General features: G+C 42.8%; 3 protein-coding genes across 5 annotated transcripts in view; all 3 read left to right on the top strand.

Annotated features, from left to right (window-relative positions):
• LOC134122255 (ubiquitin conjugation factor E4 B-like) overlaps window positions 1-3,493 on the top strand; it is a 4,866-nt gene extending 1,373 nt beyond the window's left edge. The window contains exons 2-7 of the mRNA XM_062560621.1: window positions 136-175; window positions 464-599; window positions 1,082-1,169; window positions 1,440-1,584; window positions 1,690-1,915; window positions 2,151-3,493. Of these exons, the coding sequence (XP_062416605.1) occupies window positions 136-175; window positions 464-599; window positions 1,082-1,169; window positions 1,440-1,584; window positions 1,690-1,915; window positions 2,151-2,679 (1,164 nt within the window). The 3' untranslated portion in view covers window positions 2,680-3,493. The remainder of the gene's footprint in view (window positions 1-135; window positions 176-463; window positions 600-1,081; window positions 1,170-1,439; window positions 1,585-1,689; window positions 1,916-2,150) is intronic.
• A 657-nt stretch (window positions 3,494-4,150) lies between these two features.
• On the top strand, window positions 4,151-14,027 carry ube4b (ubiquitination factor E4B, UFD2 homolog (S. cerevisiae)). Its single transcript, XM_062564120.1, has 22 exons — window positions 4,151-4,418; window positions 4,527-4,668; window positions 5,119-5,219; window positions 5,353-5,467; window positions 5,833-5,916; window positions 6,352-6,408; window positions 7,004-7,120; window positions 7,299-7,397; window positions 7,489-7,602; window positions 7,803-8,001; window positions 8,395-8,533; window positions 8,635-8,734; window positions 8,899-9,026; window positions 9,162-9,260; window positions 9,461-9,696; window positions 9,799-9,925; window positions 10,060-10,204; window positions 10,431-10,565; window positions 10,749-10,940; window positions 11,270-11,444; window positions 12,549-12,695; window positions 12,906-14,027. The coding sequence occupies exons 1-22, from the start codon at window positions 4,345-4,347 to the stop codon at window positions 12,968-12,970; spliced, it is 2,790 nt and encodes a 929-aa protein (XP_062420104.1). The 5' UTR covers window positions 4,151-4,344; the 3' UTR covers window positions 12,971-14,027.
• Window positions 14,028-14,853: 826 nt separating this feature from the next.
• Window positions 14,854-16,667, top strand: part of kif1b (kinesin family member 1B) — a 32,180-nt gene continuing 30,366 nt past the window's right edge. For 2 of the 3 annotated variants that reach the window (XM_062564118.1, XM_062564117.1), the window contains exons 1-2: window positions 14,854-15,159; window positions 16,299-16,437. In XM_062564118.1, coding sequence (XP_062420102.1) covers window positions 16,332-16,437 — 106 coding nt within the window. In that variant the 5' untranslated portion in view covers window positions 14,854-15,159; window positions 16,299-16,331. The remainder of the gene's footprint in view (window positions 15,160-16,298; window positions 16,438-16,667) is intronic. The other variant, XM_062564119.1, reaches the window with a different exon arrangement.

Here is a 16,667-nt window from a genome sequence, read left to right as displayed (position 1 = left end):
TTTCATTGGAGGTTAATGCATTTCTAATGAATATTGAACTTTACACGGGGCAAGGATTATATGACTATTGTGCCATGAGGAGGGAGTTGCTAATTCCGACGCTTGACCCACAGGAATATCCTGTGTCTTAATCAGCTTGCTCTCTACCTGTTTGCTCTAATTGAGTTTTATAAAGGTATGGCACGCTATTTTGATCTTAACCTACTAGGGCCCAAAAATGTGTTCTTCAATAAAGCCAAAGTGAAATAATGAAGGGGGGGGGGGGGCTACTTAATGCATAAAAATGCATTGCGAGCCATAAGGTTTTTTTTAATACAGGAAGCCTAAACCATGTCTCCCTCTCTCTATATTGTATATAGGGGGTCTCTGATTGCAGACACTTCTAGACATGTTAAAGAAAACCGAAAAGCAAAGACATGTAAAACCGGCAAAGGTGCTCAGTTGTGTCGTTTTGCTTTTGCAGGGGTGGCATATGGTAGTCAGAGCAGCGAGGGTTTGAGCTCCCTCTCCAGCTCCCCGTCCAACAGCCTTGAGACTCAGTCCCAGAGTCTGTCCCGATCGCAGAGCATGGACATTGACACTGCTTCCTGTGAAAAGAGGTAAGAGTCTTTAATTGGATTTTGTATAAGTTTTGATGTTAAAATACTCTTCTATTCTTGGCTTGAAATGTCTAACATTAAAAAACATTACATATTCTCCATCATGGAAAATAGCGTGATCCTGTTGAATTACAGCAGTTACTGTAGATTCCAGTTTTCGTGATTCACACGAAAGAGGTTTATCAGAACACTTATTCTCACAATGACCACATACTGTACATTCAATGACAATCCCAGATTTTATTAACAATATGTAACAATATTCAAGAGCGACTTGATCCACCTACTTCCGATGGTTATATTCATCTTTTTAACCATTTGTAGCATAAACAATTCACTTACAGTGATTCATTGCATGGCCACATGTTTTGCTATAATTGAGATTTGATAAAATGGTTGAGATAAATGCGCTGATGCATATTCACCACTGATGTTTGGATGTCAGAGGTGAAGAGAATTACTGAGACTCTGTCTCATTCCAGCATGTCCCAGGTGGATGTGGACTCAGGGATAGAGAACATGGAGGTGGACGACAGCGATCGCAGGGAGAAGAGGAACTTGCCTGAAAAGGTACATGGCAGCAGTGAACATTACTCAAAAGTCGGTCATTCTTAATTAGCCCGTCCTGAGATCAAGCGAGTCTTCAAAGGAATTAACATTAAAGGTGTTGTGGGGTATTTAAAGTAATTGGGGACTTTCCGTTGATGCAATTTTTGATTTTGGTTATACTTATTATTGCAGTTTGTTGATCCATAACAGTCTTGATATACTGGAGTGATTGGATGATGACTATCATGGCACTCAGACTAAATTGCATTTGTCTTTCTAATTCCACCTCAGGAACCTTCTGCAAACTCTGATGTCTCAGAAGAACAGGCTCTGCAGCTCATTTGTAAGATCCTCCGCGTATCGTGGAAGGAGCAGGATCGAGATGTCATCTTTCTCCCTTCAATAGCTGCAGAGTTCCACCAGAACCCTAAAGATGGTATGTCATTCTAAAATGTCTTTATCCCGCCATAATAACCCAAATGACTGTTTTTGCTTTCAATAACGTCCCTGTAATCGTTGTTGTCGCCCCCCTCTCGTGTAGTGTACTCTGATTTCAAAGACCTGATTGGCCAGATCCTGATGGAAGTCTTAATGATGTCCACCCAGTCGCGTGTCCACAACCCCTTCGCCAGCTTGACCGCCACCTCTCAGCCAATTGCAGCAGCCAAATCCCCGGACCACCGCCTGACGCTGGTGCAGCCCTCCAGCCAAGGTGGCAGCCCCATGGGCCCCAGTGCAGGGTCGTTTGGAGCCAGCTCTCTGTCCAGGCAAGTACCATGACTCTGTATAGCAAGCGTTGAATGTGACTTCCAGAGGACTGGAGGCTCACATACACTCCTTCTCACAGGTGTGCTATGTTGATTTTGATTTGGTATCATGTGATAGGGAGCTGCTTTTTTTCTTCTCCTAGATGTTCAGATTTAGGTTTTTGATCATTTCTATAATTCTCCGACATCATTGTTAGATGAGTTGTGCCAATCATCGTCTCCATGTTGTCCACAGTCTGTATGGGTGTGGTAGTCCTCACTCGATGGCATTGGATGCAGCCAAGAGGACCTCCCCGTCTCTCCCCTCCCCTACTGCACCCACTGTAGCCTCCAATGCCTCCACCCCACAATTCCTTGTACCCCCGAGCCCCCCCAATGCCGCCACTCCACGACACACACTCAACCCTCCAACTGCCCCCATGCCCATTTCGCAACGCTATCGCCCTTACTCTGTCACCTCTCCTTGGGGGGCTCCTTCCCCATCTAGTCCTGGTCAAAGAGGGTTCAGCTTCCCTGGACCGTCTCCCAGCCCTGCAGGGCCCTCTGTTCCTCCGAACACCCCAGTTCCCGTGCCACCTCCCAGCCCTCATTCCCTTTCCTTGAGCTCACCTAGAGTTCGCAACCAACCCTCCTCCACACCCCTTTACATGGTGCCCCCTTCGCCCAGATCGAATACCCGACAGGCGGCCTTTGCTTCCAGGATCCCACCGTCTAGGTATCGCATCCTCCATTTGCATGTCGTGGGCAGAGAGATCAGTCACTAAAATATAACCTTTTTTTATTACACCTCACATTTGTTTGGTGTAAACAGGTTTTATGCTAAAATGAATGCAGTCATTTCTTAACTACACAAACAATAATGAACAAAGAATGCCTGAAATGTGAGCAAGTCTAATAACAGCTATTGTATAAAATATATGCAGTGCATATATGCGGTATAGTCAGTTACAAATGGTATTGAGGGAATTCATTGAAATGAAATGTCCCAGTCTCCATATTTTCAATGCATTTTCAAAATACATCTGGTGTGACAATCAACAGTTAGTTTTGCTTGTCTCTAACGTGTATTCATTTAAAAGATCTAAACCATTTGCAAATGACTAACATTGGACATAGGTTAACGTTGTCCTACTGTGCTATGAAATAATGAGGTGAATGAGATGTGGCTTCTGCCTCTTTGAATTGCATTTTTCAAAACAAGTTTTATGAGGGATTCTGACTATCAGTCCAGTTATTGGTGGACACATTTCTGTGTAGCCGAAGACAAAATGGCATTGATGGCTATTTCAAAAGCAGCACAATATAAATAAATAGTCTTGAAGCAGACATATAACCTTCCAGCATCCATTCCATAGCGCTCACTTCTCCCTTGTCCTCTTTTCTCTGGACTTGTAAGCGTTCTACATTTGTCTCGATGTTTTTCACTTCCTCTTCGTCTGCACAACAGCCGTTTGTTCTTCCAACCTTTGTCCTTGTGTCTTTTCCTCGTCACGTTAGCCCCTTGTCGGTCCTGTTCTCTGCTCTCTCTGACATGTCTCAGGACAGCAGTGATGACGATTCTGAGGAAGAGGAGGATTTTTCACAGGTTCAGTTTGGGTCCAGGTACACCGCTGCACGGTGTGTGTGTGTTTCTGTGTGTGCTTGCTCAGTTATGGGCCCACTGAGGCTTTCCACTAACGGCACACAGACACACCAGCTCTGCCAGAGTAACTGACCCCTGTTTTTCTTAAGATATTTCCTGGAGAAGTGGTCCCAATTTTCTTGGATAACTTTGGTTGGCTGCCATTGTGAATGTAACTATTAATAACATTGTACATATGGGCGTGTCTATGGGCAATAAGACAATATTGCGCATCACAGAGAATCTTTCCTCAATCCCATTTGAAAGAGCTTCTAAACCCAAAGGGAAAACTCAATATTTAACCATCCTTAGTACAGCGTCAGACTGTTATGCCCATGGTATACTTTAATTTAAACACATTGGAAATATAAGGCAAGTCTAAATTCTTAATTACAACATTGAGTGCATGTTTTTTCATCTTGTAGAAACTGTCACGAAACCATTAACTGGACTAAGTAGCACTTTATTAGTACCTACGGTGGAACTTATTTATAGCACCCTGTAGTTTGGCTTTCTTGAAGAATTTGTACTTGCTTGATTCTTGTTGCTCTGGGTCTGTACCCTCTTGGTTGAGTGCACTTGTTGTAAGTAGCTCTTGATAAAAGCGTCAACTAAATTAAAAATGGTAGCTTTGTAGTTTTGAAGAGCATTGCATACAACATTTGAAGTTGCAGCAGACCACTAACGGCAGTTTGAGCCCGCTGAATCCTAATATCAGCTTTGTAATGAAGACTTTGTGCAAATAGCCTTTTTTTGTGGTTCAATATCAACACTTTTTCTTTCAAGAGCCCATAACTGTGATGCAGCAATGCTGTCACTAATGCTTCATGGTTTTATTTTTTTCAGAATCCCAGAGAATGGGCTCGAGTTTGTTAACTCTATGTACGTGGTTATGTTTGACGCTAATGGTGTATCTCCCTCTGTGCCGGGATGTTTCCTCTTATTAAATGTGTGACCCTGTGTCCTTGTTTCCTTTTTTAAAATCTGCAGTCTTGGTGCATCTGGAGGGGGAATGTCCTGCAATTCAGCCAGCGATCGCTTCACCATCGAGACGTGCAAAGAGACAGAGATGCTGAACTACCTCATTGAGCGTTTTGACAGTGTTGGCATGGAGGAGAGGAAAGCTCCCAAAGTTAGTGTCTGTCTGGAATACAGAAAATAATGATTCACGCTAAAAGAGTCATTTTATTTTCTTTTAGACATTTTTTTTAATTGTTTCTATTTCTATTCTTTTATTAATTCTAATGCTTATATCTGCTTAGTATTAAGAGGAAAATTTCTTCAGAGATTAATTTAAGGCCTCTTGGTTATATTGATCCATTTCCACCATAAAATGAATGTCTTATCTTCTATATGTTTCACACCAGACGTGTATATTGGTCACAAAATGTCCTGACGACAGAACAGTCTGTACCTCCGACTAGCTGCAGGCCAGATGGTCTGGAAACAAGCGGCAGTTTGGCTCGTGAAAGAAAACTGTGATTTAAGTCTGGAGAGGGTGTCTGTGAAATCCGCAGCGTACTTTCTCATGAAACCTGCCCGCTTTTCTGTCTTCTCCCATCCTTTTCTGTTTCCCTCTCAGATGTGTAGCCAACCAAATGTCAGCCAGCTTCTGAGCAACATTCGCTCTCAGTGTATTTCTCATATTGCCCTGGTCCTGCAAGGCACCCTGACGCAGCCCCGGTAAGAAAGCCCTGCCACACACTGACAATTCCGTTTGTAGCCCGAGTCTCCATAGCAACTACACTATCCCCATCCGTCAAGAAACTTTATTTGTTTAATTTTAGGGCAATGCTTCTGTGTTTTCTACTTGCAGGAGCCCTCTCCATCAGTCTTTGCTGGTACCTTATCTGCTGTGTCGGAACCTACCGTATGGCTTCATTCAGGAGCTGGTGCGCATCACCCACCAGGAGGAAGGGGTGTTCGCTTTGGTAGGAAGCACCGCTGTCCATTTTTGATACCTCTTAATACTTATTTAGGGTCACTTAGGCTGCGACCTATCCCAGCGTACTGTGGTGCTGGAAGACTAATGTTTAAACTCTTGTATTTAGGATGAAACTACAGTGCACTGACTTATGGTTTTATGAATACAATCTGAATCCCAATGTGTAAGAATGGACCGTTGAGGTAGCAGTTCACATTGAATGTCATCCGAGTGATGCCATGTTGAGGGTGCACCTTCTCAGTCATGAAGACACTGCAATAAGCTAGGCCACTTTACACTCTAAGATGGAAACGCAGTTCCAAACGTTGACACAACACTGATGCAGGACACATTTGTCCTCTTCTCTTTCAGATCTTCACTCCCATCCTTCATGGGCTGGCTCTCGCAGTGAAAGAATGTTCCTTCGACAGTGACAACTTTAAATTCCCCCTTATGGTAAGTAAGTTGAGACTTAATGTTCAAATTTCTGGGGATTTGCAGTGAAACAGGGGTTATTGAAGTCCTTGCAGCTTGTCGGGCAACCTGTCTGCTCAGTAGATGGACAGCTCTAGATGTGCAGTTTATGTATGCAGACATGTTTAAATATTCAGTATAATAGTGTTGCCAGTGTGCATCTTCTCCGCTTTGATGGATCTGATGATGATCATTTTCTTCCTACTTCTAATTGTATCTCACCATCCATCCGAACATACACAAATCTGCGTTTGGGCCCCTCTCAATTTTTGTGTGTTTGTAGTTCATGTCTTACAACTTTTGTCAAGATATTTTGCTGATGTGTTCACTTCTTTCAAAAGCACCACTTAGATTATATATTGAATCTCTCAACCATGTAACCCACTTACCTGTTTTTTTTCTGTTATGTCCTTATAGGCATTAGCTGAGCTTTGTGAAATAAAGTTTGGAAAGACTCACCCAGTGTGCAATTTGGTGAGTATGCCTTTGAACAGACCAAATCACCTCGTGGTTTCTATTATTTAGGCCGTTTACTTTAGGCTGTCTGTAAGTCAAGTTGCCAAAAACAATTTCGTTTTTTTTGCAAGTCTGGCTATTGTTTCTACTGTCTGTTTATACTTTCATCATACCAGCATGGCTAGTTAACATCACCCCAAAAGAATGTGCTCTGCTTATTTTAATCATGACTCACCAAGTCCTCGTCATAAATCACAGGAAACGGGCAGAGCTATTCCCCTCTGTACATAGAAAACGACTGAGCATATATTCAACGATAACAGCCTTTTAAAATAAAAGCTTATTTTACGTTTTTTTTAGTTGCTGTTAAGTTCTCATTGTTTTTAATATCTTAGCGCCTGCGTGTCTTTTTTTTTAGTGGCATTAAGACGTTCACTATTTGTGCCAGAAACCGAATGAGCAGGAGCACAGTCTTGCATGCTGGCTTTTTACTGGTATTTAAACAGTGAGTGACGGGATGCCTAGTAGTGCTGATTGAATATGAAATATCTTTAACGTCAAAACATGACCGGTATGTACTCTTGTATTATGTCCGTCATGGCGGCCTGTGCAGGTAACGTCGCTGCCTTTGTGGTGTCCCCAACCCCTGAGCCCTGGTTGTGGCAGAGAGATCCAGAGACTTTCCTACGTGGGAGCTTTCTTCAGCCTTTCTGTGTTCGCGGAGGATGATGTGAGTTGTCTAATTACTTAAATAATCAATGAACCCGACTCACATTAAATTGTAACGAATGCTGACAACTGTCCATGCATGACGAGTTGACCCAAATTCAAGAATACTGCAAAAACGAAGCTTGGCAAGCTGTTTAAAGTACAGAGTGCTTTTATATGGAAATATTCTTTTTCTTAAGACAAAAGTGGGAGACAAGTATTTCTCTGGCCCAGCCATCACCACGGAGAACACGCGAGTCGTCAGCCAATCACTGCAGCACTACCTGGAGTCCGCTAGGGTGAGTCTCCGCTTCACGACATATCTATTTACAGCTGTTCTTTGCATTCGGAATGAAGCATTCAAGTCCTTCATTTCATTTCTTCTTTCAGGGCGACCTGTTCAAAGTTCTCCATAACATCCTACTAAACGGAGAGACGCGCGAGCCAGCTCTCAATTACATGGCAGCGCTGGTCAACTACAATGTGAAGAAAGCTCAGATGCAGGTATGTTGCAATGGTCTTTCCTCCCTCATAAATGGAATTATTCATATAGGAAACATGTGATGTATAGAAATACGGTTCAGTTATAAATGTTTGCACAAATTCTTAATTATTTAGGTTTCTATTCGTGGATCTGGTTGTCAGGTTGTAGCTTTCGAAGATTCTTTGTTCTGAACTCGCCCTCTTTTTTTTTTCCACACTAGACCGATGACAAGCTGGTGTCGACAGACGGCTTCATGCTCAACTTCTTATGGGTGCTGCAACAGCTGAGCATGAAGATCAAGCTGGAGACAGTGGACCCTTACTACATTTTCCACCCACGGTGCCGCCTTGTTGTCAGCCTTGAGGAGACGCGTCTGAAAGCCACCATGGAGGAGCTCAAGGGCTGGCTGACCGAACTGCGTGAGCTGACATGAATAAAATCATAGACATTGAGGATCGGGAGGGCTGCTTTTCCTTTTTATATCAATATTTTATGTAGCTTTGAACAACTACAAGTCGACTATATGTTCATATATCCGCTGCCATTTTGAGAATGCCTTTTTTTCTTTCATCAAATTAATTTCAGATGAGTCTTCCCTGTGTGGGCGCTTTCACATTCCATCTGCCTTCTTTATCTATGATCACTTAAAAAATAATAGTCATACATTACAGGTGAATTAATACATTAAGAATCTTCGACACATGTGACAAGTTTTTTTGGGGGGGGCTATGAAGATAATGAATAGTAATTCTTCTAGCAGTCTGGTTCTGACTGTGTTAATATATTTGAGTTTCCTTTGTTCACATGGACAGATGAAGACCCCAACAAGTTCTCAGAACCCAAGTTCCCCACCGAATGTTTCTTCTTGACGCTGCATGCCCACCATTTATCCATCCTGCCTGGCTGCAGGCGTTACATCCGCAGGTTACGAGCCATCCGCGAACTGAACAGGTATTTATTTTCCCGCACAATGGCTGTGTTGATCCACATCCCTGTAAAAGTACATCCATACTAGCATGTGTGTTCTTAATGCTGTTTAATCCCCTTGTTAGGACTGTAGAGGAGCTGAAGAACAGTGAAAGCCAGTGGAAAGATTCTCCCCTGGCTAGTCGTCACAGAGAGATGCTCAAGCGATGCAAAACCCAGCTCAAGGTACGTGTGACCTCACGGGTTTGAAGGTACAGACCCACAAACACTCTCGCTTTACTGTATTCGACATTCGAGGACTACCCTGGAATGCTGAAACGTGCAGGATTTTCCGACGGAGCATACTGAGGGAGACGTGATCCCTATTGTGTGTGACTTTGTGGTGTCAGAAACTGGTGCGAGCCAAAGCTTGCGCTGACGTCGGCCTTCTGGATGAGAACCTGCTCCGCAGATGTCTGCAATTCTACAGCACAGTCATCCAGCTCATTCTACGCATGGTGGACCCTGCCTACCCCAAGTGAGTCTCCCCCCGCTGACGCACCACGTCACTGTTTGTTGGGATATCCATGTAACATAAACCAACGTCATCCATCACGCTGTTTCCCTTCAGACTGTACTACAAATCATGTTTGTTTCTTCATTCCTTGCACAGCATTAACCTGCCACTGCACCCCGAGATTCCCAAAAGCTTCGCCGCTCTGCCTGAGTTCTACATTGAAGATGTGGCAGAGTTTCTGCTTTTTGTCGTGCAGTAAGTTTATAGTCTTCAGTCTTGCACACTCGTCTCATTGTTCAACCATGTTTGAGCAAGTCACATCCTGTGGAGTTGAGTGTCAAAATGTCCACGCTGTACATTCTGTTTTGAACTAAAGCACAACGTTAAATGAGAAAGCTGTAGATACAAGACACAGGAAGCTAAAGGCTTTTGTTTCATCCTTTCCTTCCTTCAAGGTATTCTCCCCAGGTTTTATATGAGCCGTGTGTCCAGGACATTGTCACCTTCTTGGTGGTGTTCATCTGCAGCCAGAACTACATCAGGAACCCTTACCTTATCGCCAAGTTGGTGGAGGTGCTGTTTGTCACCAACCCTGCTGTACAGCCTCGTACGCAGCGATTCTCTGAAATGATGGAGAACCATCCGTTGTCTGTCAAACAACTGGTTCCCGCCCTCATGAAGTTCTACACTGGTGAGTTACATGTATACTGTTTATCACACCTGTTGTTGTGAACGGTATATGTCAATCCTTTTCTTTTTTTAACTTAAAAAAACAAAACTGTCTCCTGGTCAGATGTGGAACATACAGGCGCCACCAGCGAGTTCTATGATAAGTTCACTATACGGTACCATATCAGCACTATCTTCAAGAGTCTGTGGCAAAACCTTGCCCACCATGGGACCTTCATGGAGGAGTTCAAGTGAGATTGCTTTTGATTGCCATGCGTTTCATATTAAAAATGACACCATTAAGGCTGGAATCAGTGATGTTTGACTTGGATCAATTCTAATCTGACCTACTTTTCCATCTTCTTTCATCCTTATCCCCATCTAGCTCTGGCAAGCAGTTTGTGCGCTACATCAACATGTTGATTAATGACACCACCTTCTTGTTAGATGAGAGCCTTGAGTCTCTCAAGCGTATCCACGAAGTTCAAGAAGAGATGAAGAATAAGGAGCAGTGGGAACAGCTGCCCAGGGTAAGACCCAAGCCCAATACGTCTTCCATTTATTTACCAGGCATTCAGACTGTATTTATAATTTACTTTAGTTCACCAATGAAACACTGAACTTTAAGTAATAAAAATATTTAGTAGCCGAAATGATAGTGTTTAGGATATAGTATCACCTCAATCGTCTTTCTGCAGAGCTTGGAATATAACTGCAGAACAGAATAATCATGTTTGTTCACTTGCAAACTTTCAGGAGCAGCAGCAGAGTCGCCAGTCGCAGCTGACTCAGGATGAGCGGGTGTCCCGCTCCTATCTGGCCCTGGCCACAGAGACGGTTGAAATGTTCCACATCCTCACCAAGCAGGTCCAGAAGCCTTTCCTCAGGCCTGTGAGTGTCGCTGCCCCCACTGGACATTTAAAAAAAGAAATGTTGTCACTTGAAATTGACGTTGTGTATCCTTTTGAATGAAGTGTTTTTTAAGTAACACAATACATGAGGGATCCATTGTCAGCTTAAATTAGACACTGAGCCCAACAAGCTGTTCTAAATGGCGCCCTGTTTTTCCTGCAGGAGCTGGGACCTCGTTTAGCTGCGATGCTAAACTTCAACCTGCAGCAGCTCTGTGGGCCTAAGTGTCGGGACTTGAAGGTGGAGAACCCTGAGAAGTATGGCTTTGAGCCCAAGAAGCTCTTAGACCAGCTGACCGACATCTACCTGCAGCTGGACTGTGCCCGCTTCGCTAAAGCCATTGCAGATGACCAGGTTGGTAGATTCACTCATAGATTACCCTTTACTTTCTAAGAAATACTTGCTGATTATGTTATATTATTGCCTTGAAGACATCAGCATGGATTACTCTTGTATGTAGTACAGTGGTTCCACATCATTAATCTTCTAATTTGCTATTGTAATCGTTTATCAGAAAGAATAATTTGGGGAACACGGCTGCCATTTGTTTGCGTGCAGTGTTGAGACCGATGGAAAGGTTTTGTGTATAGAAAGAGATTACACACAGTTTTTTTGCATTACCTTTCAGCGCTCTTCCCTTCAACCTCCCTAATAAATGTTCCCTGATTTTGTTCTCTGTGCAGCGGTCGTACAGTCGAGAGCTCTTTGAAGAGGTGATCTCAAAGATGAAGAAGGCTGGTATTAAGTCTTCTATTGCCATTGAAAAATTCAAACTACTATCAGAAAAGGTGGAGGAAATAGTTGCCAAGAACTCCCAATCTGAAATGGACTACAGCGACGCACCTGACGAGTTCAAAGGTGTGTGTGTGTGTATGTGTATGTGTGCGTATCTATGTGTGTGTTCCTCCACGAGGTTTGAGCATCATACCAGCAATTTTTAGCTTTGTATCTTATAGTGGAATTGAGTTCTCTCAAGAAGAATCTGGACTAATTATTTCTGAATAGTCGCCAACATTAGAGGCTCAGGCCTTCATAAATTTAGGGAGTTGGATTACCAAATCCTGAAATGTGGTCATATTGCTTATGGCAGCAGTATACTGAACATCAATCAAGTGCATTTTAAATGCAAATGTTTATTATTGTTGAGGTTTGTGGTTACCTAAACCACACGTAGTAAGTCACAGAATCTTTGGCCCTAAAAAGAGAAATGCACTGGCTGAGAAATCCGGTGTGACCTCAGGTCAGTGAGTGCAGACAAACAGGATCTTCAACAGCCCCTATCACTGTTGAATTCCACACATATGCAGCGGCTTTTGCTGCTCATAAAGGTCATATTGACAGCTTAGAGGAAGAATATCCTATAACTACGGTCTTAATATGATCTACAAAGGGAACGTGGCCCACATACCTCCCTTGATTCCCAGATATACCAGCCAACCCACCACGGTCAACTGGAGTGTGCCGTACAGGAGCCTCGAGTATCGTCTTTCTCTGTGGTTGAAATTTCCCACGCCAGGTTTTATTTTTGGACCGCATGGGTCCTACTGTAACCATGTGACATTTCAATATAGGGCACACTCAAGAGCTGTCATTGAGTATTTATTGGATATGCTATTTAGCTTTTTTTCGGTGGGGGGGTTGTTTAACCATTCTTAATTTAAAGACCATTTCAAAAGCCAGAGTGTGGGAATGAACTAGTAACTTGGCTATAAGTACAACATTTGAATAATGACCATGTTCAAACACAAGGAGCAGCAAATTATATTTGTGTCATCTCTATTTGAGAAGAAAACAATAAAACCAAATATAATGACATGGGTTTTCACTTTAATGAACGAGGTGTAACTACTGATGCTGGTAAAGCTCACTTTTAGGATTTTCAATTGAAACATTTTGCTTTTTGTTTCAACAGTGTGAAGTTCCTACTGTCTCTAAAATATACATATGTCTTTATTATAACAGACCCTCTGATGGACACACTGATGACTGACCCTGTGATTCTGCCTTCGGGCAACATAATGGATCGATCCATCATCCTGCGCCACCTGCTTAACTCCCCCACTGATCCCTTCAACAGACAGCCACTCACAGAGAGCATGCTGGAGTCAGGTAAACCCACCACCATGACATTTCATCTGTAATTGCGTCTAGAGTTTTTGGACAAGAGTAAAGGTCATTCCTAATGGGAAAAGCACAGCAACTATGTAGTTTTAGATTCAAGTGATTATAGGACACCTAAATTAAAACTTAAATATCTGCCTCTCCGATTGCAAATGTCAAGTAAGTTTGTTTGGTCCTCACAATCTGTTCATTCTGCAGTGCCTGAGCTGAAGGAGAGGATCCATACCTGGATGAGAGAAAAACAAGGCGGACGGCTTGTCTGAGGACCACGTCACCAACGTCTGGCCTGCTTACCATCATTAAGAGAAACGTCTAAATCGCCTGAATTCAGCGTCCCAACTAACAACTGCAACAAAAAGAAACATTTGAATGAGAAAAAAAAAGCAACTGATTTGAATTTAATTTGCATTTACCCTTTTTGTCTCAAACCATTACGGTTCGAAAAACAAAATATAATAAAGTTAAGACTTTTAAGTTTTTTTTTTTTCTCTTGAGTTTGTGTATATTTATAACAAAATATAGACATATATTTAACAAGTTAGTTAATGCAATATAGTGCTGCAAGAATATGTTTCCACAACCAACAAGTTTACCAGCGAGGTGCATAGAGCCACTTCATCAATTATTTTCCTTTTATAGTTCTCCCTTTATTTGAAAATACTGTATGTTTGCTTAATTAAACATTTTGAGCTTAGGGTAAGGGGAGGGCAAAACATTTTGGGAGACTGTGGTTGGGTTCTGATAAAATTGCTATCACTGCAATTTCATTTCCAAGACTGACAATGGTGAGCTTGAGTCCACATAATTTCCCAGAGCTAACATGTGCACAGTTTGTGCTTTAGAAAAAGGTTGCAACAGGAAATCTCCAGTAGCTAACGGTCACTAATCCTAAATGTCAGCTTACTTTTGAGTACAGTAGGAAGAAGCGCAGTGGATTACCAAAATACAGTATGTTCAGATGTTCCTTTCTAGTCTCATTTTCCCAGCTGACATCAATAGATGAAATTTAATTCTCTGCGTGTGCATGGCCTCAAGTCCAGAACCTCCTAAGCGCCTGATGGACAAATAACCTTCTTCTAGGTAAAATGGAAGGAACGTGAGAGAATGTAGCATGGCCCCCAGAAACACCATCATAGGAGCGCAAAATGAAGTCTGCTCTTGAGAAACACTGACATCTCACAGGAAGGCGGTCTCTATCATATGGCACTGTACTTAACGTTACCTTGCTGACCTTAACTGTACAGCAAATGATTTCCTTAAACCACGTACTTGTTTTGGAAGCTAGGATTTTGAACTGAAATAAATGATGATGCACATTAATTCACAACTCGTCACTGTTTTTTTCAGATGGAGGCCAAAGTGACACCTTTTTAGCCCGTATTGACCATATGAAAACATTAACTTTACAACACTCGTAACTACAAAATGTCACAATGTAAGAATCATGATCGCTAGTAATCCATTATGTAAACATGGAAAAAGTATGGTCACATTAATAAATATACGTTATCAATAAAGCCCTCCAACAGCAAAAATGACAAGTATATTCATATGAATTGCTTGTCGTTATAACTGATGGTATGCTTACACCTGTCGTTTATTAGGTGCAAAAGATATCAACTGATTTTTGGGGTTTCCAAAATGCATAGGCTTAGTCTTCTACTTTACTACTGTTCAAAACAGATGGATTAAACTTGCCAACTGTTCCAATTGTATCACTAATGTGTAAAAAAAGTAGACATCACTGCAGATGTGTTGACTATTCAACTAATTATTTGTCTAAAGGGTTTTGTGGGTATGGCCCACGTGTGAGTAGTTACTTTTTGTTAACGTAGAGTAGGATTGTATACATTGGCCTTTAGAAGATGGGCAGAACCGTGTTCCTAAAGTCACTAGGATGTGACGGGCTCCATTTCTCACTAGAAGGCGCTCTTTGCGGTGACCCTGGGTGTTGCGGTGACAGCACTGTGGGGAGCGGTGGGTAGAAATCCTGCAGTGTGGCGTCACGGCAAAGAAAAGAGACCACACCCACTCCCCGTCTCTTCCGATTCCGAGCGTCGCAATTGGCTCAGCCACACGTTAGTCACCGCTGCCTCCCCTCCATTGGCCATCCCCGCCGTCAGTCATGGTTACCGAGAGGGAGTTGACGTAATCTGTTCGGTAAATCAAGGCAATCTATCAATTCTTTTCGCTTGTGTGCAGATAGGCGTCCGCCTCGTATCTTTACTGGAAAATAAACTTATCAAAGAGCAACTCGTTGCGATCACAGGTCCATCTGGTGAAGGATACCGCTATAATGGGTGTTTTTCACCAAAGTAGACTTTATAACAGTTTCCGTGCTCGTGGATTTTGATTTTAAAAAACCACACACCTTGACGCTCGCTTGCTAACGTTAGTTTTTTTTTCTTCTCGCCACTGTCCTGTGGTGCCGTCTTGGTGAGAGTCTTCAGACGTGAGTAAAAAACCAGATGCATTAATTGATATTCTCAATGTTTGTGATGGACGAGTTTGTAACACCGGATGCAATGTAGGCAGCTGTTGGTGAGCAGTTATAGCTAACGTTAATCAAACCTAATGTTATCGTTAGATAGCCCTGATTCCGACACCAGTTCATCCTCTAACCTCATGCCATTTACTTTTTGACAGCATTATACTCCATATTAACGAGCACAACGTGTGTCTATGTCTAAATAGTTATCGGAGGTTAGTTAGTTCCGTCTCCTGTCACGGACTGAAGTCAAAGCCGTTAACGTCTCATGGCTAAGCGCTACCGCTAGCTTAAAATGACAAATAACACCTCGGCTACTGAAGCTTGGATTAACGTTACATGTTAACATCCCGAAACGCTCCCGGGTGCACCGGGAACATCGGGTCGAGTCTGTGCTTTTAGAATAAGCATGCAACTCCTCCCTGTGCTGTTCCACAACATACAGCGATGAGGAGGAGGAGATGGGGAGATGCGGGGGGGGGGGATTAGCCTACTTCCCTAACATCGGCGAATCTCATTTCTAAAAACGGAAAATTAAGCCGTGTGCCTGCGCAAAATGAAGATGGATGGCTCGGCTCTCTGCCCCACTGTAACTAACCCAACACACACACACAAACAGGGTACATATAGAATTTCATGGGCGTATGCGTTGGCAAGTATGGCTGACTGCAAGGACGTGGAAAAGCACGATTAATGAGGCTCGTGTAGTCCCGGGGCGCGCGATGGATAAATTCAATTACCGCTCAGATAAGACACGCGGCAAAGTTATTTAGACATATAAAACGTGCGATGATTCTGCAGCCCAATCATTTGCATATCATATTCATATTTTGCATTCGTCAAAGGTGTATTTAGCATATATCGATCAATTAAAGGCATTCCCTGACATTCGTTTTTTATCTGAGCGTTGTATGTCTGCTTGACTGCTGTTTACAAAATATTCCAGCGCTTTAGTAGCCCTGGTCGGCCATGTTTGTTGTAGGCTGTTATGACTGGACATTGTGTGGTGGTGGACTTTCATTGTGCTTTAACGTTATGTGATAATGGCCCTTTTTTAAAATTTACCCAATGGCTTTTACCAATCACATTTTCTGTGATTTCAGGTATATACGAGGAGTTTTACTGACCCCGCAAACATGTCTGGGGCCTCTGTAAAAGTTGCTGTTCGAGTACGGCCTTTCAACTCCAGGGAGATGGGCAAGGACTCCAAATGTATCATTCAGATGCAAGGCAATACCACAAGTAAGTAGCCCACTGGCGTGCACACACACACACACACACACACACACACACACACACACAACAAAACACGGTCCCTCGAATGTTTATGCCTTTTTGCCTAGGGGACGTTTGATATCCCACGCATGCACTCTCGTGGGCTTCCTTTGGGGCCTTTCGCAGAGAACAGGAGAATGAGCAAACTGAATAGTGGACGGTTGGGGACAAACAGCCTGAAAGAGAATAAAAGGCTC

This window comes from Pungitius pungitius, chromosome 1 (genome assembly GCF_949316345.1).
Source record: "Pungitius pungitius chromosome 1, fPunPun2.1, whole genome shotgun sequence".
NCBI classification, from domain to species: domain Eukaryota; kingdom Metazoa; phylum Chordata; class Actinopteri; order Perciformes; family Gasterosteidae; genus Pungitius; species Pungitius pungitius.
The sequence above is the reverse complement of the archived record's forward strand: the minus strand, read 5'-3'. Positions and strand labels throughout refer to the sequence as shown.